Genomic DNA, 25945 nt, shown 5'->3' on the forward strand with positions numbered 1-25945 from the left:
CATTTGGCAACATCGGTTATAGCTAATAAAGGACAATGAATCTATTACCTGTATGAGACAAACAAAGATGACATATTTCAGAGGCGTGCTGTTCTGTTTACCTATGTTCCGAGACATTCTGTGACATGACATTTTGTGCACTTAACCTATCTTCCTCTATATAAATAAATATATTATGAAGAGCAAATAATGCTCTTCATAGTACAGTCAGTCACTTATAAAATACAAAACAATAAAACAAATTTATATATATGAAATTAGAGACAAGTCATATTTTAAAAACAAGAAACTAGAAAACAAGACGAATTATTGATGACAATGAATCACAGCTTTTTATATGACTTGGCAAATTATTAAATGCAATCAGACCACAACTATACAACGAGTCACAACCTATATGTTCTCTGTTGATATAAAAATTTCCTATTCTATTTCTAGTGGAGTGTGTATGAATACTACTTGTGTAGGTTAACTGATCACTCAGATAATTTGGCGAAATAATTTGTTTAATTTTAAATATAAATATTAGCATATTCATTGTTATCCTTTGTTTAGCAGACATAAGAGACAGTGTTTCCAACATGCATTCCGCAGATGTGCGTTTATTACAACTTAATATTGCCCTCATGGATCTGTTTTGAAGCTTCTGTAGTCTGTTTAGATTTTCATTGCTCACAAAATAGAGTAATGTACTGCAATAGTCAAAGTGGGGTGCTATTATTGATTTATAAATTGTTAATTTTGCATATTCACTTATTTTATTTTTCAATCTATATAAAAGATAAATTTTCGTGGCTATTTTCTTCTGAATATAACTACAGTGCGCATTAAGGTTCAATTCTTGATCTAATACCACTCCCAGATATTTAAAAGTTGTTACCCTTTCAATGATGACATTATCAATATAAGGATTCAATGACAGCTGTTCATCTTGCAGTTGTCTTAAACGATATTTGCTACCTATTAACATGCATTTTGTTTTATTAACATTCAACTTGAGGCCGTTGTCACATAACCACTCGTTTATATCTAATAGTTCCTCATTCAAACATTCTGAGATTTCATTAGTTGTCCCAGAACAGTACAACATAGTGTCGTCGGCAAACAGTTTTATCTTACACCTTTTAACACATATCACAATATCATTTATGTACAGCAAGAGTAGCAGGGGACCCAATACTGACCCTTGAGGGACTCCAGAAAATACATTTAAAGTACTGGATGCCATTTGATTATATTTAACTAGCTGCTTCCGATATGTGAGGTAATTTGTGAACCATTTTAATACTTTATAATCTAGTCCATACTTATTCAATTTCATTAAAAGTAACTCAGTGTTGACCGTCTCGAATGCCCTTTTGAAATCCAGAAAGACAACACCTATAATACGTTTTTTAGATAGCTCAACTTTTCACGAAGAGATTAAAAATTGCAGTGCAGTTTCACATGAATGGGATTCCCTAAATCCAGATTGTTCTTTAATCAAAATATTATGTTTCGCTATAAATTTCATCAATTGCTCTTTCACTGTGATTTCTAATATTTTCTCATAAATTGGCAGGGTATTTATGTATCTAAAATCAGATCCTAAAACTGTGTTTGTAATTTTTTCAATAGGAACGATGGTGGCAATTTTCCAACTGTCACTGTAACAAAAGTACTGTAAACTGTAACAAAACAACTGTTGTTTATGTGGCTTGTGGAGGTGGTATTGAACTATAATTTATATTTTGCTTTAATTGTTGATTAATAAAGATAAGTTTCCTTTTTTAAAGTAGAATATCTAGGTATGTATTAATTATTTCAACTTGATATAGGCGCTGTTGCCTATGTGTGAATTAAAAACAAATCCCTTTAAAAATTAAAACCCAACATTTGAAACATCAATTTGAATAATTTTCGAAATGAATTTAAAAACTCATGAATTAAACTCAACTTTATTTTGTTCAAACTTGCATTTGCCAAATTGAGGAACATTCCCCATTGTAGAATGGAGACCATAGAACAGAGCCATATTCTAATTGTGACCTTACGTATGCTACATAAAGACATAAACTCTCGATGCTTCAATTACTTTCGATCTAATGTGGTTGGAAAAAGACAAATTTTGATCAAAATATACACCAAGATCTTTGAGTTACTTCGTAACAGTGAAATGGTATCTACTCGATAATTATACTGACTGACATTTTCCTACTATAAGACACTACTTTATATTTGGATGCATTGAGATATAGTTTGTTAACGTCACAACAAGTCTGTATATTTCCTAACTGTCATTGCAATGTCTTCGATGATGTAAAGAAGATAATGTTGTCAAGTGATTTGCAAGATAGATGGATTTATTGATGTTTCACATAGTATGATCTTTAGAGTAAAATAGGGTTTGGTCAAGTTTTTTCACATATTTTGTGGAAACTTTTGAAAAAATAAGGTCAGTGTTCAAATTTCGCGGGCTACCTACAGTTGGTATTGTACGTTGGCATTGACAGTGGCATACGCCGACTGTACTCTGAGTCAGAAAAATGTTTACAAGTGGTACATCAGGACATCAACAACCGATGAAAATTTTGAGAAAGTGAAGAAAATTGTTACGGAGAATCATCAAATCTGTTACAGAATTTGCTGAGGATATTGGTATATCGTTAGCACCAGTTATGATGCTTTTAAGCAAATCTGGATCCCAATTGACCCCAATCGAATGTATGTATCCCGCGAAATTTGAACATTCAATTTATCTTTCGAACATACCCCTCCTTTATACTATTATTAGGTAGAATATTATGAATCTTTCCTGTAACTCATTTTGAAATTAATTACTCATGAATATTAGTGATTTTCACCGTGACCTCTTCCAGGAATTGATGTTAGTTCCGGCAATAACCACCACGATGAAGAAGCCAAAGGACCTTATGTATATGAATTGTTCAGTATTATGATCCATTCGGGTAGCGCCTCTGGAGGTCACTATTACGCCTACATAAAAGATTTCGATAAAAACCTCTGGTTTTGTTTCAACGATCAAAGCGTTAGCGGGGTATTTATTCAAATGAAGAGTTTGGAGTTTTTTCTTTTACTGAATCTTGTTTCAGATAACTGAAGACGATATTAGAAAAACATATGGCGGTGGATCCCAAAGAGGGTATTATTCTGGTGCTTACAGCTCGAGCACAAATGCGTACATGCTCATGTATAGATTAATAGACAAAACGCGAAATTGTCGGGCGATGGCGGAGGACGAATTTCCTCCACACATACAGAAGTTATTGCAGAGCATAAGGAAGAAAGAAGAGGAAGATAGGATCAACAGGGAGAAGGAGAGCGATAAGATGAAAATCAGTGTTTATTGCTGGCATCCAACAACTAAGACGTTGAGCGATGTAAAAATCTCCGTTTATAATGATTCAACGCTGAATGAAGCTACCCACAGTGCGTATCAGCGTTTCAATTTGTCTTCTGTGGATATGCAAGACTGTAGATTGGTGACGTACAATAAGAAACACGATTGCATCGACAGTAGTTTCGAATCTGACAAATTGAGGTTCTGTGATATCTTGCTGAAGATCAATCACGTTAATCTGTTTACTGATTGGATGTTGGAAATCAGGGAGCCAGGTGAGTTGAGATGTTTTGTGATCTATGATATATTTTTTCTAGTTTTTATTGAACTTTACGGGAATTCTTACCTTCAACGACTTTATACCGGTTTAGGAGAGGGATCTTTTAGTTCGCCCCGCTGAATTACTGCGTAAATTCAATGTAGTTTTCAAAAAAGTTACTTAACTTTTTAGAGGCCAAAGTCTGACTTCGATACTGTTCTTTCACAAACCTCGACAGATGTCAAACTTTCTATGACATTTGCCGAGGAATAATAATAATAATTTATCAGTCTCAAGAAACACACAGTTTTTAGACACGTCAATACAATTTCTAAAATAGGTTTGAGAGGATAATATTAGTCAATATAGTTTCTAAAAAATGCTTGTAGATAAATTAGATTTACAAAAAAATGCAAGTTAACAAGATAAAATTCCAATCTTATAAGAATTTGACTATAATGTAAAGCCATGAGCTTTTACAAATTATAAATCACAGAGCTAACGTATTATATATATTCAAAGTTTAGTAAAAGTTCGGGAGGTGGCCACAAAAGTGTCTCTTTTTTCTTGGACAACTTCGAAAAATTGATAATTTCATGTAAAGGATGTTCAGTTAATATTTTCTTCAATAAGTTTTTTAATCTTGTAAATGGCAAGTTACGAAATTCGGCAGATGAGGCATTGTATAGCTTATTTTCTATATTATCTGTTCTTTTCAACCTATTAGCTGTAGGAACACGGTTTGATTCATTTCTTGTATCATGTTGGTGTATATCCTTGTGAGCAACTTCATTCAACAAGTTTTGTTGAACAAGAAGCAGATTTTCATAGACAATAACTGAATATAGGGTCATTATTTTAAGTTTTACAAATATTGGTCGACACTTTTCATCATAATTGGCAGAGATTATGCTTCCTACTACATATTTTTGAATGACAAATATTCTATTAAGATGTACCTTTGATGCATTATTTCAATTGATTATACCATACCTAAGGACTGAATGAAATATGTTGCAAGTGCCGCACTTTGATTTACTATTTACTATGTTGTGGAATTGGCCGCGGTGGTAGTGCGCCCGACTCACGATTGGAAGGCCGTGAGTTCGATTCCCGCATCGACCAGATATTTTTCTCGAGATAATTTATCTGGTTGAAGCTGGGATGATTCTTCAACCGTGTTAGGGGTCACACGTTAAAAGGTAAGGCCTCGTTAGTCCTTAGCTCGCACAAGTTTCTCAACTTCTGAGAGTTGTCGTTCGTATGGGAGCGACAGCTGATTAACGGAAAAACAGATTTTAAAACAGATTTTTTTCTTCTTCTGATAGCAAAAACTGTCTTACTAAGTTTGCTACACATGCTATTTATATGGTCTATCCATTTCAGTTTGGAATCTGTTTGTACTCCCAAAAATTTGGTAGAATTTTTGTTATCTTGATTTAAGCAAATTGTTCAAAAGTTGAATTTTTTGTTTTTTGTTCATTGAGAATCAAGTCATTTGGTGTGAACCACGATCGAGCTTTCTCTAATATGTCAGTATGGATCATATGACGATCATCTATTTTAAATATTTTTTTGCCCAAGGTTGCATCATCTGCATACAATATAGTTTCTATGTCTGACTGCTTCATCAAGTGAGGCAGGTCGTTGATATAGATTAGAAACAGAAGTGGCCCCAATATTGACCCTTGTGGCAATCCTCTTAATATTTTTCTCTTTTCACTTTTGGTATTTCCTAGATCAACATTTTGATATCTTTCGTTAAGGTATGACTTCATCATGTTTGAAGATAGAAGTCCCATTCACTTTGGTGTCTGGGACTTAGTTCTCGTAAACAAAGCCCCAATCGGGGAAGAAACATCCCATATACCAGAACTCTAACAGAAATCAAAAGTGAAAACTATCGAGGGGAGATACATACATATAAGGAAATGAATATTTCGAAATAATTATCTCTCTCAACTACCTACATAGTAGGGTGTGTTTAACGTCTGTCGAAAAACAACTACTTCCCCGGCTAATACCACGCTGGATATTGAATTATATCCGACAGACGCTGCTATCATGCCTCAGCCACCTTATTCGCCAGATTTACCCCTCTGCGACTTTTTCCTGTTTCCAAGATTGAAGAGACCTAGAAAAGACGGCGTTAAGTTGAGGGGATTGAAAACCGAATCGTGGAGAGAGGTCAAGGACATACTGAAAAGGGCACATCAGAACTGCTTCGCTGAAAGGAACAAAATAGAATTTGATGAATAAATGACATAGGTATGGTGTCTGTTTCTGAGGTGGATAATCCTCAGTAAGTACTGCAAGACGTTTTTGCTGTACAATAACTTCCTCAAGCATTTCATTACTTGACATTTCTTTGGTGTGTCACCCAAGTGTGATTGCCAAGCTTTTATGTCGGTACTGGTGATGCCCAACAGGCTGAAACAGCTGTTTACCGGTGGCTCTTGAAATTCAGTTGTAAACGATAGTCGACAGCATTAATATTTCTTGATTTTTTATATGTCTGTTTCCAACTACTATATTGAAACAGCAGAAATAATCAACTCATGATAACCCCAGGAAAACTCCCAGCTGGTCCCGATGGAATTCCTTTGCAATTTTTAAAAAACTGCATATTCTCTCTAGCAAAACCCTTACAAACATTATTTAATCTTTATCTATGGGAATCTTCCCTGAAATCTGGAAGCAAAGTTTTCTAACTCCAATCCACAAATCTGGTGATGAAGACAATATTAAAAACTACTGTCCAGTGAGCAAGCAATCGGAAATTCCCAAGTTGCTGGATTGTTTGATAACTAAAAAAGTGACATTCAATACAAAAAAACATAATAAATGAACACCAACATGGCTTTATATCTGGTAGATCCACCACTACGAATTTATTGCTTCTTCGACATTTTCTTTTGAATAACCTAGAGGAAAAACACCAAATCACTATTTATACTGATTTCTCTTAAGCCTTTGACAGGGTAAATCATGATCTTCTCATGGCTAAGCTCCTAGCATTAGGCATCAATGGTAACATGTCAAAATGGATAAAGAGTTATTTGGATAATAGAATTCAGTATGTTAAATATGCTGGTTCCATATCATCACAAATTCCTGTAACGTCTGGTGTCCCTCAAGGATCGCATATAGGTCCAATACTCTTCATTCTTTTTGTAAACGATGTGTCAGATGTCATACGCCACAGCTATTATTCAATGTTTGCAGATGATCTCAAACTTTACAGGGTTGTAGATAACTTTTATGATGCAGAACTGTTACAGATAGATTTAAATAACTTATCTCGTTGGTGTGATGAAAATATGCTTCATTCAAATATAAATAAATGTTATCAAATAACATTTTCAAGAGCTGTCGTACGCTCGGTCTTGGAAAATAATTGCGTGATATGGAGTCCTCTATATCAGACAGATATAATATCTATGATTGAGAAAGCACAAAACAAATTTCTGAGATCATGTGCATTTAAGTTCGGTTATCTGAGGTCCGACTATGAGTACTCAAACATTCTGCTTCTTTTGAATTTATCTACTTTGGAGCACTCTGAACTGCTGATTATTATTATTAATAATCAATTGATATTTGTTTTTTTTCTTTTATGGTATTCTATATTATTATTCAATTGTTTATTTTTTCAATCACACTATTTATGTGTTCATTGTATAATGGCAAGTCCTTAAATAAATAAATAAATTTCTCATTCTTCAGGAACGGAATGGGGTAGATATATTGCGGGAGGCATCAATATGAAGGTTTATCCAATCATCTTAGATACTGAAGAACTAGACGAACCAAAGTTGGTACGTGTAGATGTGGATGATTTGGTGAAAAACTTGAAAATCAAAGTTGCTCAACTTTTCGACTGGGATCCAACCACCATAGTCTTGGTAATGGAAATGTTCAGCAACGAACCCAAGTACTTAGATAACGATGAGGCATTTGTTAAATTTGATGTCAACTGCAGCAGCTATAAGTTGTATGCATCTAAAGCTCTTGACGATGACCCAGAAAAGAAAACATTTCAACATTCGAAGATGAAGAGGTTGATCGAATATTTCGGGTATATCATCAGTTTTACTGTAACTTTGCCAGAAACTGACGCAGGTGAGACTTTTTTTTTCAAAATTTTGTATTGATTATAACCTTTTGGTTCTCTTTTAATTCGGAGGCCCTGGGACCTATTTCAAAAATATTCTCAGTCTAATATTATGTACTTTTGCCCATTACTATTAGTTTATATTATTTTTGGGAAAGAAACATTCGTTGTGGAATAAAAATCATATATCATTCACATGAGTTCTACTTTAAATGAATGGTAACAAATTGCACTTACATGGAACACTGTCATCCTCACTGGTATACATCGATGTTTTGCCTTAAGGATAATGTTATCCAATTTGGTACTGAAGAGCCTTAGGGCAAGTGTCTTAAGGCAAAACATCGATGTATACCAGTGAGGATGACAGTGTTCCATGTAAGTGCAATTTGTTGCCATTCATTTAAAGTAGAACTCATGTGAATGATATCTGATTTTTATTCCACAACGATTGTTTCAAATACAACCTGAGTAGAGAAAAGTATCTTCTGTATAATTCAATGTTTATTTGAAAGTAGCTGTTTCAGGAGGACTTTCAGTTTGTGTCTGAAAGTTACTTCTTTGCATGATCTACACATCCATTGATTACTTTCTTCCTTTCTTTGGAAGATTCCCTCATCCTTTTTGTGTATCAAGATGGAATAGTAGAAAGCCAAAAACTTTCTTTCCCAAAAATTAATCACTCCTAAAAATATAACCCCTTCAATTTATATTATTGTTTTATATTTCAGAAAATTGAGGACTGATAATACTTGTTAAGAGTAGTCCATTTTATATGCTAATTTTATTTTCTTTTATTCGAAGAGCGTGTCGTGAAATAATAATATATTCTTTTTCATTCATAGAATCACATGTTTTTCATTTCGATTCAGTATGATTCAGAGATGAATTCATCTTAATAAATGGTTGTTCTCAAATCTTAGTTCTCAGACTTGATTTCTGAACTAAGCTTCACATAAATGGTAACTCTTTCATTGTAATGAAACAAATTGACTTTACTTCAGGTACCCTGGAAATGTTGTCTATCCCATCTTTAGATCTGAATCAGAATTTGGACAGACTAGAGTTAGGCAGCGGAGATAGATGTACGAACTCTCCAAATTTAAGAGTGTCACCGCAACCAGGTACTAGTGATGGATTTGGTGATCAAAGCAACAGCGAAGATAGTAGCTTGAGTGATAGTGACAGGACACTTGTGGGGGAGGCTCCAGGTATGTCGAAATGTCTGTTTGAAATTGTCTATGTTTATAATGGGGAATGTTCCTCAATATGGGTTATTACAGTAAATGTAAGTTTGAACAAAATAAAGTTGAGTTTAATTCATGAGTTTTTCAAATTCACTTTGAAAAGTATTCGAATTGATGTTTCAAATGTTGGGTTTTAATTTTTGAAGGGATTTGTTTCTAATTCACATATTGGCAACAGCGCCGATATCAAGTTGAAAAAATTTATACGTACCTAGATATTCTACTTTAAAAAAGGGAAATTATCTTTATAAATCAACAATCAAGGCAAAATATAAATTATAGTTCAATACCACCTCCACAAGCCACATAAACAACAGTTGTTTTGTTATTTATTTATATATATGAAGATAGGTTAGGTGCACAAAATGTCATGTCACAGAATGTCTCGGAACTCGGAACATAAGTAAACAGAACAGCACGCCTCTGAAATATGTCATCTTTGTTCGTCTCATACAGGTAACAGATTCATTGTCCTTTATTAGCTATAACCGATGTTGCCAAATGGTGAAATAGAAACGAATCCCTTTAAATGTTGAATGCATTATTTCATTTCTCTTTTTTAAGTATTTAAATAATTTTTTTAAAGAGAAAGGTTGAAATGATAAGTTAAAATGCGTTGTTTTAGAGCTCTTTTATGAAAACTACTTTATTTTCGGCAGGAGGAACCTTCCCCATTGGATGGATGAAATTTTCAAGTAATTTCACTTCATTGTGAAATAAATCTGTTTTATCTTTTGAATTAATCGATTTGAAAACTGAATTGAGAAGTTGAAACATTTCAACTCTATATAAAAATGGATGTGGAATGAGAAATGAAATTTTCCATGTTTTTTTACCACTTTGTAACTAACGTTAACTAACTAAATAATATTATAAAGGCATCAAGTTTTACAATGATCTACCGAATATTTTGAAAAAAATTAATCTCGAGTCTTCCACATTTTCTATCTCTCTGCCAGCGTAAATCCTATTTTTCACTGTCCCCCATAAAAAATAGTTCAAAGTAGTAAGATCTGGTGATCTTGAAGACCATCTTACTGTCCCATTATTTACCTCGAAATGGAAGGACTCCAATTCGAACATTTATTGCACATTTTTTTTTGTGTATATAAATTACTTCATTTCAATTTTCATTATAATTGAAGTGTTCGTTTCGGATGTTATTATTGTTACCATTTTTTATTCTGCTCATCAAAACACATATAATATATTTTTGTTGTAGATATATTTCAGATAATCATAAAAGGTTTTCTTTTTCGCAGTTCATTGTAGAAAAAGCTCAGAGCAATGAAAAAAATATGAATAGGTACCTAAAAATGAAAAAAAATTCACGAAAAACTCTACGGTACATAGGGAGACGTGAAAGTTGCTATTGTGTTTTTATTCAACTTAGTCAACCAATTTCCAGGGCCGTAATTTGAAAGGGAATAATTCACACAATTATAATCGAATATTACTGAAAAATCCCGAAATATAAAATTGAATTTGATTTCTCAGTATGCAGTGAACGTCTACGTTCCAAAAACTACAACAAAAAATACAGGTCCGTATTTGAAAATTCAAAGATGGGGTGGCCCAAGTCAGAGGACACCCTGTATAAAAGATTCATGGATATATTCCGAGAACCCCACATCAAGTGCCAATAGCAAAATGTGGACAGATTTTCAATATGTCTGCGTATAAAGAAGATATAGGCAAAAACATAATTTGAGATTTTTTTGTTTTTCCTGTATATCTCCAGTACCAAAAGAGCTATATTCGATTTCTTTATATCATTGAATAGGTCTCCAAAATACGCAACTTTGTCATAATTTAACCGACACTCTATCTCTTATTGTTTACGAGATCCCCATGTACAGAAACGAATTTGAATAGCCCTGTATATTGTTGTAGGTATGATATTCTAGAGTACAATGTCAGTGTCGACTTATTCTCCCACTTCCTCTTTTTGTGTGTGTATTTTACTTTTCCTTAATTTAAAATTGTTTCAGACCTTCACTTTTGTCAACAAGATTTTGTATCTTTGAACAATAAAGTATATTCTCTCTATCTCTCAACATGTTTGATATACTGGTATACCTATTCACTTGTAAAATAATTCTCATTCCACGATTCTTCAACTTTTGTAAAGTCGATACCTTATTTATATTATATTATTACTCTTTATTAGCAAATAATCTCTTTATAGTACAGTCAGTCACTTATAAAATACAAAACAAAAAAAAAATATATAAAAATAGAGGCAAGTCACATTTCAAAAACAAGAAACTGGAAAACGAATTATTGATGACTATTACTTGAAATATATTCCCTACATTTTCTTTTGAATGAATTTAATGAATCACAGCTTTTTGATAATAATAATCTTTATTGGTTTCAAAGATCTAAAAGGTATAAAACAAGTCAAAAGAAATTTGAACATAGATTAGGCAAACAATACATGTACTTTAAAATTTTATAAGGAGCAAAGAGAGTTCACTATGAAGATAAGAACTCGTCCATAGTATAATACGAGTTATCCAGTGAGTATGTTTTCAGCGTTTTTCTGAATCTGAAGTAAGATAACTCCTGATCGATTTTTGTCAATAGGTGGTTGTAAACCCTGATTCCACGTATCACGTATCTACAAAATCGTAGGTTCACATGAGAGGCAAGGGGTAAGGTGTTTTTCACCTGAACTTGGGCATGTCATATGCATTTCTACGAATATTTTTTATTATTCCGACTTCCACCACGGAGTATGCGTTTGCAGAGTTGTTTTCTGGCTTTGTCTTGGAAAAAAAGGCCAGCACAAATGTATTATATCTGAGTTGGACTACTTTGAAGGGGGCAAAATAGAAATTGTTGAATAAACAAATATTTTTTGAGGAATATGAAAATTCACCTCATTTTTTTAACAGACCTTGGACATTGTCACCCGGTTTAAAGAAATTGTTTGTAAGGTTGTACAAAATATAGTTTTAAACGTTTTTTTTTAGGTGAAATCCGTTTGTTGCGAAGAAGTCCAAATTCTCCCGACGATCAACACATGGCATCGCCGAGTGATCCGTGCGAGGATTCATACAATTACGATGTACTCGGTCATCCCGGAGAAGAAATGAACTGGGACGATGACGATACCCAGCAAGAACTGCAGCGATGCGCCAATTACTTTTTCAAAATCACCAGCGTTAGTGATAATAGCGAAACCCAAAACTCTGAAGGTTGTGTTAGTTGTTGTAGAGTATTGGCTGACAAAAGAATGACGTTGGAGAAGTTCAAGAAGAATTTTGAGGTGATCCTGAGGGTGCCCTCCGAATATTTCAAGATCTACAAACGGTATTCGAATTCGGACGAGGAATGGAGTTGCTTGTCCGATACTTTGAGGTCAGCCAGGGATGGAGAAAGGTATTTGATTATTCTAAGAAAATGTGTATCGGGTTTTATCATTATCATATATACTATAATTCCAAAATAGTGAACACTAAATTCTCAGAAATAACTGACATTTTCGCCTTAATCTGTCTCTTGCAGCGGCATACAGAAACTGTACTAAATAAATAAGGAAAAACCACGATAAAATAATATATAGAATCACAACTTTGACAAAAATGTTCTCGTTTTAATGCAACAGTATTTCTGACAATTTAGTGCTTACTATTATGGAATGGGAAATGTTCCTCCTGACGAAAATTAAGTAGTTTTCATAAAAGAGCTCTAAAACAACGCATTTTAAACTCATCATTTCAACCTTTTTCTTTAAAAAAATATTTAAATACTTGAAAAAGAGGAATGAACTAATGCATTCAACATTTAAAGGGATTCATTTCTATTTCACCATTTGGCAACATCGGTTATAGCCAATAAAGGACAATGAATCTGTTACCTGTATGAGACAAACAAAGATGACATATTTCAGAGGCGTGCTGTTCTGTTCACTTATGTTCCGTGTTCCGAGACATTCTGTGACAAATAACTATTTGTGCACCTAACCTATCTTCCTCTATATAAATAAATAACAAAACAACTGTTGTTTATGTGGTTTGTGGAGGTGGTATTGACCTATAATTTATATTTTGCCTTGATTGTTGATTTATAAAGATAATTTCCCTTTTTTAAAATAGAATATCTAGGTACGTATAAATTATTTCAACTTTATATAGTCGCTGATTATTTTCAGTTCGTGTTTCAGCGTTGATAAAACTATTGTTTGAAGAGAAGTTTCATGCGATGGTTGAGGAGTATTTTAATAATTATCTTTTCATTGTATTATCTGTGACTAATTGAGAAACGTCAAACGAAATCTGTTTTACAAAAATGAGTGATGAACAAGGAAACCATGTTAATTTCCGTTTGAAACAGTTTATCTCGAAAACGGTTCAAAATAGAAATAGTATTATCTGAACAAAGTTAATCTAAAATTGGATGTAGAGCTCAAAAATGTTGAAATATACAGGGTGTTCCATTTGAAAAAATTGAGTTCCATTCATTTTTTCATGAGATTAAAGTATCTGCATTTTTTGAAGACCCTGTATGAGGCAAATGAAAATATGACTCGGAGTGAAGATCCTCATAGTATCACTTCACTCCATTTCAAATTTGATCGTTTCAGTGCAAGAGAGTTCAAGATTATCAGCATTTATAAAAGTTCATGTTTGGTAAAAAAAATATCGAAATTAATTTATATCTTCTAAACGGTAATAGATAGGTATAGGAAAATAGTATATGAATTTGTTGACAAAGTGATAATGAATCATAATATGATATTATATACGGGGTGTTTAATTTTAAAAATCAAAGAAGCCGCTACTTTATAGTAGAAGCGACAACGCCGTTTCGTCTGAAATATTTTAGGCGTGTAGGTCATATTGACTTATGGATACTGTGGAATTTTCAGGTTGATCCGTTAAATAGTTTGTCAGAAACGGCTAATTAACGCTCTTCATGAAAAGCCCTGTATTCTCTATTGGAGCCTCTGGAGACACCCTACATTTTGTTTTATAAGAGAGAGGACATTGTTAGATCAAGATCTTCAGATGATGTGGTGCTGATTTACCTTTTTTTGTGCTCTGCTCATACTTGTATGTTTCATTCATTGAATATCTCCTTAATTTTCACGTAATTATCCCCACTGATTTTTTTCTAGTTCATTAATCACATCAAATAACACATAATATTTACTTTTCAGATTGATTATCAAATTAGGGCGGGTGCTCAGAAAGGATGAAGTGAAATGTGGAATTTATCACCTCAAGATGGACTCTTTGGATGTCAACAACCATTTATTCGAACACATCATATCCCGAGGTCAATCAGTCGGTTCAGTTAAAAAGGAAATTCTTCTTCTGGCGAAAAAGCAACACATGCTCGACATACCTTATAACAAATGTAGGTTGAGAGAAAAAAGTTTCAAGAAACCTAGAAAAATATATTTTGATGACCAAAAATTCGACAAGGACATTCACGTATCACCTTCCATGGAAATGTTTCTTCAGGAACTCAACGACGTAGATAAAGTTACCGCTAAGGATCAGTTGGTGCTTTTCGTAAGGCAGTGGTGTCCGTCGACCTTATCTGTGAAACCTTTTCAAGAGGTGATTCTCGAGAGTTCTACCGTGGAGGAGTTGAAACAGAAAATATCTGCGTTGTCGAACATACCTGTCGAAAATTTAGAAGTAGCCCACATCAAGCAGCCTCTTCCTTGCGATTTTCATATTTTGGATATACACAGCGAATTGGATTGGAATCCTAATATTAGAAATTTGGAGCAGTGGCCGATCAATGTTGATGACGGCACTGTATTTTTTTTCAGGTGAGTACTGTTTCTTCTCTGAATACAAAATAACAACAGCTTTCGTAAGTAAGGCAGAGTTCTGCCTAAATTATTATTACTCGACTCCCAACTCTTGAAGCTTTTCCGCTCATACTTAACTGAACGTATCCTATTCGTAGATTATAGGGGTCACAAGTCGTTCCAATTTATTGTAAACAGTGGTGCCCCTCAAGGAAGCAATTTAGCACCTCTTTTATTCTCACTCTTCATTAACGACATAGGAAATAATCTCGCTAGCAATTTCTTACTCTTTGTAGATGATTTGAAAATTTTTCGGCCCATTACATCACAGGAGGACTGCTTAATCTTACAAAAAGGCCTTGACTTTTTGTACAATTGGTGTACTGAAAATAATCTTCCCCTCAATACAAACAAATGTAAATACTCAAAATACACATTTGAACATAATGTTATTTCTCATGATAACTGCATAAATAACACACCTCTTCAAATAAGCACTCATCAAAGGGATCTTGGTGTCACATTTGACCCTAAACTGAGTTTCTCCATCCACTGTGACACAATAATGTGCTCAGCCAAACGGATGCTACAGCTCATTTATCGTAACTGTGAGAACTTTAGTAGCGGAGACAGTTTTTTAACTCTTTTCAATGCATAGGTCAAATCTCGACTAGAATATGCCTCCCTTATATGGTCACCCATATACAATGTCCATATAAACAAAATCGAGTCTATACAAAGAGGCTTCATGAAATATATTACTTACAAGCTAGAAGGAGTTTACCCTGAACAAGGCATCGACAACAGAATACTACTGAATAAATTTAATCTATTATCCCTTCAAAACCGAAGAACCTACTACTCTATAATCTTCATTTATAAACTAGTGAATAATCTGATTGACTGTCCCGAACTACTCTTCCACTTCAACTTTCATGTTGCACGAATCAATTGTAGAAATGAACTGACTTTTTATCTACCAAATTCTAGAACAAACATATTACTCAAGTCACCAGTTGTTGCAATGTGCAAACTTTACAATCAACTCTGTGAAAATCTCGACGTTTATTATGAACCTATTGGTCAAGTTAAGAACCACGTTAAGAAACTTTTACACTCTAGTCAAAATACATGAGCCCAAATTGAAAGTTATTCTACCATGTGAGCTCATTACTACTACTCTATTACTGCTGAATTATGTTTTTTTGTAATACACCTGAACTATGTTTTTACTTGTTAGCTGTATATCTGACTTATGGTTTTTTTTCAATTACTCTCCTAGCTTTCTGCACATAAGTGTTCCCCTTATTTTTTGCTTAACTCTCCTAAATGTTTACTTTATTTTATTTTTTGTTTACTTGCTTCAGGTGTTTCTAGTTGATAAATTAGTATTGTATTCATGTATATGTGTATGTATGTTTGTATATATGTATGTGTATTGTGTGTATATAGGCAGATGTATGTCTTGTTATTGGGATTTATTCCTGTTTAGATATTAAACAATTAAAAAAAAAAATTAATGCCAAACCCAAAAAATCTACAATGTATGAACATCTCCAAGAATCAAAACACATAATAAGTAAAGATACACCCCTAAATCCTATATTAAAAAGTTTGGTTTCAATAAAGTCATAAGATAGACAGTCAAATGCACGTGAGAGGTCAAAAAATATTCCTGCCACGTGCATATCATTGTCTAGGGAGTTATAGATGATTTCAGCAAAACTACAGGCAGCTGACTGTGTGGACTTGCCTTTACGAAAACTGTGCTGGCAGTCAGTAAGAATCTTAAAATTCAACAGAAAGCTAGCCATTCTCTCGGTAACTAGTTTCTCAAAGATTTTTGAGAAAATACTCAAAAGAGCGATAGGACGATAGTTAGTCACATCTAATGTTTCTTTACTTTTGTGAATGGGAATAATAATGGCCGTCTTCAAGAGTGATGGAAATTTGCCGGTTGTGATAGACTGATTGAACAGGCGAGCTAGATGCTTAGAGATCAATACCCCATTTTCTTTTATGATTCTTACTGAGATATTGTCGTGGCCTGTGCTTTTTTTATTTTTTAAACCATTTTTAATATCGATAACTTCGTCTTCAGTTATTGGCGCAAAGAAGAATGTTGGAAGATGTGCATATAGATGATCTATTGCTACCTAAATATTTTTGTAAGTTATCTTCTACTACTGATGAGAAGTAATCACCGAAAGTATTAGCCACCTTTTTTTTATCAGTGATCAACTCATTACCATGGTTGAGAATGATGTCAAATTGTTTTTTCCCTCTACCCATTTCCTGGTTAACTAGGTTCTAGATGGTTTTGTTTTTATTGTTCGAGTTCTTTATTAGATTTGCATGAAAATCCAATTTAGCTTTCTCGACCACATGTACTGGCCACATGTACTGGCCACATGTACTGGAAACTAGAAAGTAAGGTTAGGTTGATAGTAAACAAAACATCAGCTGTGAACAGAACAATATAATTCCCCTTTTTCTGGACAGTAAATGTGGTACAGCAGTGCTGCCAACTCTTCTACGTCCAGCACAAATTATTTTACAATTTTATTTGTAGTATATAAAAGCTGTTAGAATCGGTAACAAATTAAAAAATTAATATATTGATGTGCAAATGAGAAAAATGGTAGGTGAAACCGCTTAATAAGTGTGATATTTGGATTTAGCACCCTAAATAACAGAATAATGAGGTTAAGTAAAAAAGTGTTTTCATCGTTGGCCTGTGTTATCTGTCTATCTATTCATCTACAGTGTCACCGATAAAGTCCGCATCAAATGGGAAACTTTTTTATTTATCGTTTTATGTGAAATTTGATTTTGGCAGTAGATTTTGCTTAAGAAATGATGTCAAATGGCGTCTACAAAATAGGTCACGTGATTTCCTTAACCTGTCAAAATTGACATTTAAAAAAAGAAACATCGAAAAATGACATTATTCTTCAAAATATCCAAAAATATCAAAGGATAAAAACATTTTCTTTTGTAATTTTATACCCACACACCAAGTTTCAAACCCATAATAAGTATTTTATATTTTCACTATTTTTCCGCACTCCTGCTTTTTCTACTTATCAAAATTTAAGCACACCTGTACTAAATCATTTATTTTAACTAAAGTCGTCACCGAATTTCTTTTTTTGTAATATAATAATATTTTAAGAGCCTCTTTGATGTTAAAAACAAATTTTGAAAAATAAAAGTTGTCAAACTTGATGCAAAGTTCATCTAGTTTCAACGGGGCTTTCCAAACTATACAGTACTTGAGTTTTTTAATGAGCAAATGGCCTCACAATATGAATTAGAACAAAACGGAACATTAGGAAACAATATCTTAGAGTGTTTATTGTTTTTTTAAACAAAAAATACAGTGGAATTTAATCTTAATTAAAAGGAACTGAAAATAAACATGTACCTATACCTAATAGCAAAAAAACACGAAAAAAAGACTCACGACATTAAATACACTACATTTCTGTATGTCTTCCATCGCGTTCTATGCAGATAATTGTCCTTCTTGATACATCTTTTATTGAGTTGCTGATACTCACGGGGTTTATGTTTAAAATAGAGTTTCTAATAACAGTTTCTAGGTGATTCACGTCACGAAAAGGTCTTTATAAACGATTTGTTTATAAACACAAGAAAAAATCTAGTGGGGTTAAATCTGGCGACTTTGCCCCTAAACATTTCTAATAGTTTCTCTTTGACTTGTCTTGAACTATGAATAGGAGCCCCGTCACATTGATACCACAGACTGTGTCTTATTTCAACCGGCATATTGTCCACTATATCACTGATCTCAGTATTTAGAAATTGCAAATAATCCTGAGAAGTTAAATTGTGTCTAAAAAAGAATGGTCCCATTACCTGATTATTTAAAACACCGCACCACACATTTGTTTTAAATGAATATTGGTCCCGACATTCTATCACAAAATGAGGATTTTCCTGAGCCCACCACCTACAATTCTGGGAACTGACTACGCCGTTCGATGTGAAGGTAGCTTCGTCGGTCCTTAGGATTTTGTAAGGAAATTTTCTGTTTAATTCTACTTCTCCTTGGTACCAAAAAGAGAAATCTAGTCGAACATCGAAATCTTTTTCCTTTAAGGTATTTATAAATTTGGGTTTGTAGGGTTTGAATTTATTTTTATGTAAAATTGCTCTTACGCTTTCTCTTTTAACGCTAGTTCTATCTACAATATTGGTAATACTTGATTTTCCCTGTTCGATAACATCCAGGCAGACACCCAACTGAACCTCATCATTATTGCGTGATGGATTATGACGTTTTTAAAAAGTATTTTCAACTGAACCAGTCAGTTTAAATTTTTTTAAAATCGTACTTACAGTGGATTGCTGTACATGTCTACCAGGATGTCTTGCGTTAAAAATATCAGCCACTTGTCGATGCAATGTGTTTTCACCACAAATTAGCACAATTTCAATTTTTTCTTGTAAAGATAACATATTATTTTAATTTTCATACATTAATGGGCATTAATTTATTCAGTGACAGTGACGTTTTCTAAAACACATCATGTAGTTTCATATTTTTTCACAGCCTACCCAGTTTTTTTAAATTAGTGTTGTTAGCGGAGTAGGTAAATGTAAATACTATGAGTTTTTTTTTTTATTGAATGGGCTTCCAGAATCACGAAATGATGTTTCCTAATGTTCCGTTTTGTTCTAATTCATATTGTGAGGCCATTTGCTCATTAAAAAACTCAAGTACTGTATAGTTTTGAAAGCCCCGTTGAAACTAGATGAACTTTGCATCAAGTTTGAAAACTTTTATTTTTCAAAATTTGTTTTTAACATCAAAGAGGCTCTTAAAATATTATTATATTACAAAAAAAGAAATTCGGTGACGAGTTTAGTTAAAATAAATGATTTAGTACAGGTGTGCTTAAATTTTGATAAGTAGATAAAGCAGGAGTGCGGAAAAATAGTGAAAATATAAAATACTTATTATGGGTTTGAAATTTGGTGTGTGGGTATAAAATTACAAAAGAAAATGTTTTTATCCTTTGATATTTTTGGATATTTTGAAGAATAATGTCATTTTTCGATGTTTCTTTTTTTAAATGTCAATTTTGACAGGTTAAGGAAATCACGTGACCTATTTTGTAGACGCCATTTGACATCATTTCTTAAGCAAAATCTACTGCCAAAATCAAATTTCACTTAAAACGATAAATAAAAAAGTTTCCCATTTGATGCGGACTTTATCGGTGACACTGTATATGCATTTATGGTGGGGTATATATTCGTAATATCTTCATATTTTTCTGATTTGAAACGTATCAAAATTTGTTTACAGAGATAGCCGCGAAGTCTTGAAGGAATTAACGACAGAGGAGAGGAAGGAAATCAGCCAGAAAGAAAATGCCCGACTGGGTAGGTTGAGCATAAAACCATATTCTAATGGAAGGGAAAGAGCCTTGAAAATATATCTGGATACGACCCCAAGTAACATGGGAGACAACTGTATAGACTGACAAGCCACAAAACAATTTTACTCATTGTTCTATTGCGTTATAAGTTGATGTTTCCGAGGCTGTTTGTAAATAAGCACATTTCAGAGAGAAGATCTTTTTTTTTTCTAGTTACTTGTCAGGTTTGATGTTGAAAATCTGCCATTTGGGTGTGACGAAATTTGACAAAAAGGAATACAGGTTTTGATCTCGTGCTAAAATCGCCGATGAGTTTCTAGCATACTTTTCTTGATGAAATCTGGAGTCGGCTTAGAAACGATATGTATATGCATTTTGTGTTTATACAATAATGATTTATTTTATTCGTAAATTTTTATCTATGTTATGTGTTATAAATAATCTGAAAATTCAAATACAACTTGAAGCCTACGATCCATACCATACATTGGAATGGGAGTAAACTGAGAGAGGAGGTTTACGAATCCTGTAACCGATAGTACTGAGTACGCTCTCATTATTTTTTCTTGTTTTTGAACATCTATTCCGGAGCATACCGCAAATCTATTCTCAATACCCAACAATTGGACTTCAATCCCTCAAAAAATAAGTTCGTTTCGGAACTGATTGAAAGACAAAACTGTCACGGAATAATTTTGATGAAGGATAAGGAAAAAAAAAACATTAATTTCAAAATCTAACTGAAGCATAACTACGTACTGTCTTTTAAGAACGCGACCACGCCGCGTCCTGATTCGATATCTGCGGCAGTTTTCTACATAAAGAAGGGGGGTCCGGGGGCCCAACGAAAGTCATCAGGAATCGGTTCCGTAGCTTACGAGATAGAGTCGCCTCCCACGTCCTAGCACCGTCTTCTCCCACTTCAAAAATCTTAGAATTCTTCCCTCTACGCGAACCCGTATCGCTTTTTCTATCTCCTAGTCTCATGAAAGTAACTGTGATCTGTTGTTAATGGGTGCAACAGAGCACAGAAAAAATCGGAACTGAAACTTGGAAAAAAAAGAATTGAATATAAGTATCAAGATACACATTGTGCAGTCACCGATACAAACAATTTTTTAAGACGCTGAAGGGTCATAGTTCAACAATTCAGCTCGTCGGTTATCTAATGGACAAATCAAGTCGTCCATGAGGGCTAAATAATTGACAGTTTAAAACAGTTGACTATAGATAATCGACAGCTTGGACAATTTTTTCTTCGAAGTTATTGTGTAGTGACGGTTTTATCGAGGAGCCTAATTTTTAAATGAGGGTGGATTTGCTGGTATTCTTCGGTGATAGTGTTCAATCGCGTTGAATCGTTTCGAGTGCCACACTAGTGTGTACGTTCGTTACATCGATGAAATTCCGTTTACAACTTGAAAACGTGGTCAAAATGTTATTTTTGCGGTTTTCACACCGTATACAAGTGAGAGTTGATTTTTCATTTTTTTCGTTACTGCATCGTTTTTTGTGTTTTTGTATCAATATTCTATGCTTCTTTGGCATTGATTGATGTCATAAAAATTGTTGGTTCGATCTTTACGGATACCTATATCATTTTGTATTTATTTCCTTTTTTTGGACTGGAAGAAGCTTTTTTGAATTGGAATCCAGGGGAATGTGAAAGTGTTTGACATGAATGATAACATCGAATCGAAGCCTACGAAAAAGATGAGCTTCAGCCTTGATGATTATTAATCCTTACGGTTAGATTTTGAAGTTTTACTGCTTTTGCGAAATTATTATAATCATATTATTCGTGTTGACTCTTTGTCATTCTCCCTGCATTTTCCTTGTAGAATAATATCGACTAAATCAAATGTGGTGATGAATATTGTATGGAGCAGTGGCAAATATTGTTTAAAAAAACTGTCGAAAAATTAAAGGATTTGTTTGTCAATTTTCGTTATTCATTTGAAATACATTTATCGTGTAAAATAACAGAGTTTTATTCAGTCGACCTGAAGAGCCCCCTGTAGTAAAACCAAAGTTTTTAGTTTTGTTTATGATAATGATGGAAAACAGGAATGAGAATCGGGTTTATTACAATTATTCATTTCCATTCTCAGTTTGCCAATAACGAGGATGACTTTCACTGATAAAATACAAATAGGCAGAGTTAGAATCAAAATATGCTTCACTGTGTAATATCAAATCTTATTGACAAAGCATTGTTAACTGAAACAATACATTTACCAATTAGTTGGTGAGTTACTATGTCTATAGGAAGATAGCTGCGAACACAAGTAGATAGGACTTGATCAACAGATGAAAAACATAGCTGAGCCAGATTGTCAACATAAGTACTACATGGATCAATAAGTCCCGAGACTAACCCAGAGATGGCGCTCTTAGTAAACCAGTAACCACGTCTTTCTAGAGTACTAACCTTTGCTTGAAACGTGTCGAAATTTTAAGTCGATCGGACCAGAAACAGCTGAGTTATCGAGGTTAAAGTCGTTTCGTAGTTTGTTTAAAAAATGGAAAAAACCGAGTTTCGTGTTCTGATAAAACATTGTTTTTTAATGGGTAAAAACACCGTGCAAGCGAAAGAATGGATTGAAAAATGTTACCCGGACTCTTGTCCATCAAAAGCAACGATTTGTCGGTGGTTTGCCGAGTTTAAACGTGGTCGTACCGACACAAATGACGCAGAACGCTCGGGTAGACCTGTGGAAGCTGTTACACCGGAAAATGTGAGTGAAGTGACAAAAATTGTAATGAAAGATCGTAAAGTGGAGCTCCGTGAGATTGCTGAGATGACACAGATATCATATGGAAGTGTATTTACTATCCTTCATGAAAAATTGAGCATGAAAAAGGTTTTTTCTAAGTGGGTGCCGCGATTGCTTTCGATGGAACAAAAACAGCAACGAGTCGATGATTCAGAAAGCTGTTTATCGCTATTTACTCGCAACAAAAAAGATTTCTTGCGTCGTTACGTGACCATGGAAGAAACATGGATACATCACTACACTCCAGAGTCAAAGCGGCAGTCATCTGAGTGGCGCACAGCTGGCGAAAGCCGTCCGAAACGTCCGAAAACGCAGCAGTCAGCTGGCAAAGTGATGGCGTCAGTTTTTTGGGATGCGCATGGCGTGATTTTCATTGACTACCTCGAAAAAGGTAAATCGATCAACAGTGATTATTATATTGACTTACTGGTACGTTTGAAGGAGGAAATCGCAAAAAAACGACCGCACATGCAGAGAAAAAAAATCCTTTTTCACCAAGACAATGCACCTTGCCACAGGTCGATGAAAACAATGGCAAAATTAAACGAATTGGGCTTTGATCTGCTTCCCCACCCCCCATACTCACCAGATTTAGCCCCCAGTGACTACTGGCTCTTTGCTGATCTTAAAAAAATGCTCCAGGGAAAAAGATTTGGCTCAAATGAGGAGGTCATCGCTGAAACTGAAACTTATTTTGAAGCAAAAGATACATTTTTTTATAAACATGGTATTGAAAAATTGGAAAAGCGTTGGAACCATTGTATCACCCTAAAAGGAGATTATGTTGATGAATAAAAAAAAATTTTGTAAAAAAAATGTTGTTTTCATTGTTAGTCTCGGGACTTATTGATCCATGTGTTACTTCTGACAACTGCAGTGTATGTTCGTCATAAAATATCAGATATATCTCATGTGAACCTACAATTTTTCAGGTACTTGTGACGAATTTTCCAAATGGAATACGTTTCACAAGTGCCTGATGGTTTTACTTCAGTTTTCTGCGCGGCATTAGCTGGGTTAGTTGTCTTTCTGCCAGGTATCTGCCACATGTACCTACAAAATCGTAGTTTTCGGAGTACTTGTCTCTCGTCAGTACCGGGCAGGTCATTTCCGTCGGGTATCAGCCACTTGTATCTACAAAGTCGTAGTTCCACATGAGAGGCAAGGGTTGAGGTGTTTTTCACCCGAACTTGGGCATGTCATATGCACCTCTACAGAATATGCTCCATTCTGATTCCTACCCCGGATTATGTTTTTGTAGACTAGTTTCCGGACTTTTTCTGCAGGTGATGCAGTGATAAATCCTACTGAATTAACTGCAGGTTGAGCTTATGACTAGTAGTTTGTTCGGGATATTCAGATGATTCACTTCGTCTGAAATGACCCTCCCTGTACTGACGAGGAGCTAGTACTGAAACTGGTCTATCGATGGTCGTCCTGACCAAATGAAATTAATTTCAGCTTTCTGCGCGGCATTAGCTGGGTTAGTTGTTGGTTCACATGAGAGGCGAGGGGTAAGGTGTTTTTCACCTGAACTTGGTCATGTCATATGCATTTCTACGGAATATGTTTTATTATTCTGACTCCCACACCGGAGTATGAGTGTTTGTGGAATTGTTTCTGGACTTTCTCTGCAGGTGGCGCAGTAGACATTCTACTGAATTAACTGCAGTTAGGGCTTATGACCAGTTGTTTGTTTGGGACAGAGTTGCAATAGTTAGGGAAGCTATAGATTACGCTGCAGACGACCCCTCTCGATATAGAAGGCCCCGACACTCTGTTGAATGAGGTCTCTATGTCCTTCGTTAACAGATGAATAATATCTTCATCCATCTCGACCCAGCCAGGTAGGGGTACACCGCGAAGGGCGGTATGGATGTCTGAGGACTTTCATGCCACCATCACAAATCAGTCATGACCCATTCGTCCCTCTGACGAAAATCAGCCCAAAGGGTGAGAGAGCAAGGCTCCAGCCTGACTTAAACGACGATGACCATCGACAGAGTTGCAAATTGTAGCGGAATTCTGCTACCGTAGCGGAATTTACTCGATGGTAGCGGATTCGAACATAAAGTAGCGGAATTTTCTACAAACAGTCAATATTGAAAAAATATTTAAGTAGAAGAGGCAGTGGACAGCACTCGAAGCTGACAGGTAATAATTGAATGCACAGTCAATACGTTATACTCTAAGTAGCTGAGGCCATTACATTATGAAAGAGAAGAAGAGTATTTTTGGATATTTTCATTTATGTCATAAATCATATAACCTCCAATATCTTGAAACTAAAGGTTTCGACTGTCTCGAGTATTATAAATTCTATGGAACAAATTATAGTGGAAATGGAAGATAGTCCATCTGATTGTAGCTCGAGCGAAAAAGCTATCGCAATTGAAATTGACGGAAACGGGACATGTTCAAAAAAATACAAAAAGTCTCAAAAACAACCTTTTTCAACATTGGTTGTCTGATTCCAACTTGAAAGGATGGATTAGACCTGCCGCGAATGATCGTTCAAGAGCTCAGTGTGACTATACGTACGAGAACAAATTGATATTTTGTTTTACTTTTCAAAATCATCTCAAGCTAAGAAATATTTGGTCGAAACGACAGCTTTCAGATATTAACTGCTGTAAATTTAGAAAATTAGTTACCATCTACTGAGTTACGCGGTTGAAAACTAGCATGATCCTGATTGTTAACATTATTTACAGTTCAGTTTTGTGGTATCTGAATGGTATATAAACTACAAAATGTAAGTTCTGTGATATTTAATTTTGGATAGGGCGCATGGGCGAACTGATTGCTTCAGATATACAAGCGTAGCGGAATATGAAGCAGTGTAGTGGAATTTTGGTTCATGTGTAGCGACTTTATGGTTCATCCAGTTGGCAACACTGGCTTGGGATATTCAGACGAAATCAGCTAAAAGGGTAAGGAAGCTGGGCTCCAACCTGAATGAACTGAAGACGCCTAGTCAGTATATTCAGATGATTCACCCCGTCTGAAATGACCCAGTGAATG

The 25945-nt window shown here is 34.5% G+C and overlaps 1 protein-coding gene across 2 annotated transcripts in view; it reads left to right on the forward strand.

The window, feature by feature from the left end:
* Positions 1-22127, forward strand: part of Usp47 (Ubiquitin specific protease 47) — a 42004-nt gene extending 19877 nt beyond the window's left edge. For both annotated transcript variants that reach the window (XM_023172281.2, XM_023172274.2), the window contains 7 exons: positions 2859-3037; positions 3093-3615; positions 7326-7721; positions 8718-8924; positions 11939-12347; positions 14128-14751; positions 20072-22127. In XM_023172281.2, the coding sequence (XP_023028049.2) occupies positions 2859-3037; positions 3093-3615; positions 7326-7721; positions 8718-8924; positions 11939-12347; positions 14128-14751; positions 20072-20249 (2516 nt within the window). In that variant the 3' untranslated portion in view covers positions 20250-22127. The remainder of the gene's footprint in view (positions 1-2858; positions 3038-3092; positions 3616-7325; positions 7722-8717; positions 8925-11938; positions 12348-14127; positions 14752-20071) is intronic.
* Positions 22128-25945: the final 3818 nt, after the last annotated feature.

Source organism: Leptinotarsa decemlineata, unplaced genomic scaffold (genome assembly GCF_025532065.1).
Source record: "Leptinotarsa decemlineata unplaced genomic scaffold, Ldec_3_MD MMD2_tig00000035_RagTag_RagTag, whole genome shotgun sequence".
Lineage (NCBI taxonomy): Eukaryota > Metazoa > Arthropoda > Insecta > Coleoptera > Chrysomelidae > Leptinotarsa > Leptinotarsa decemlineata.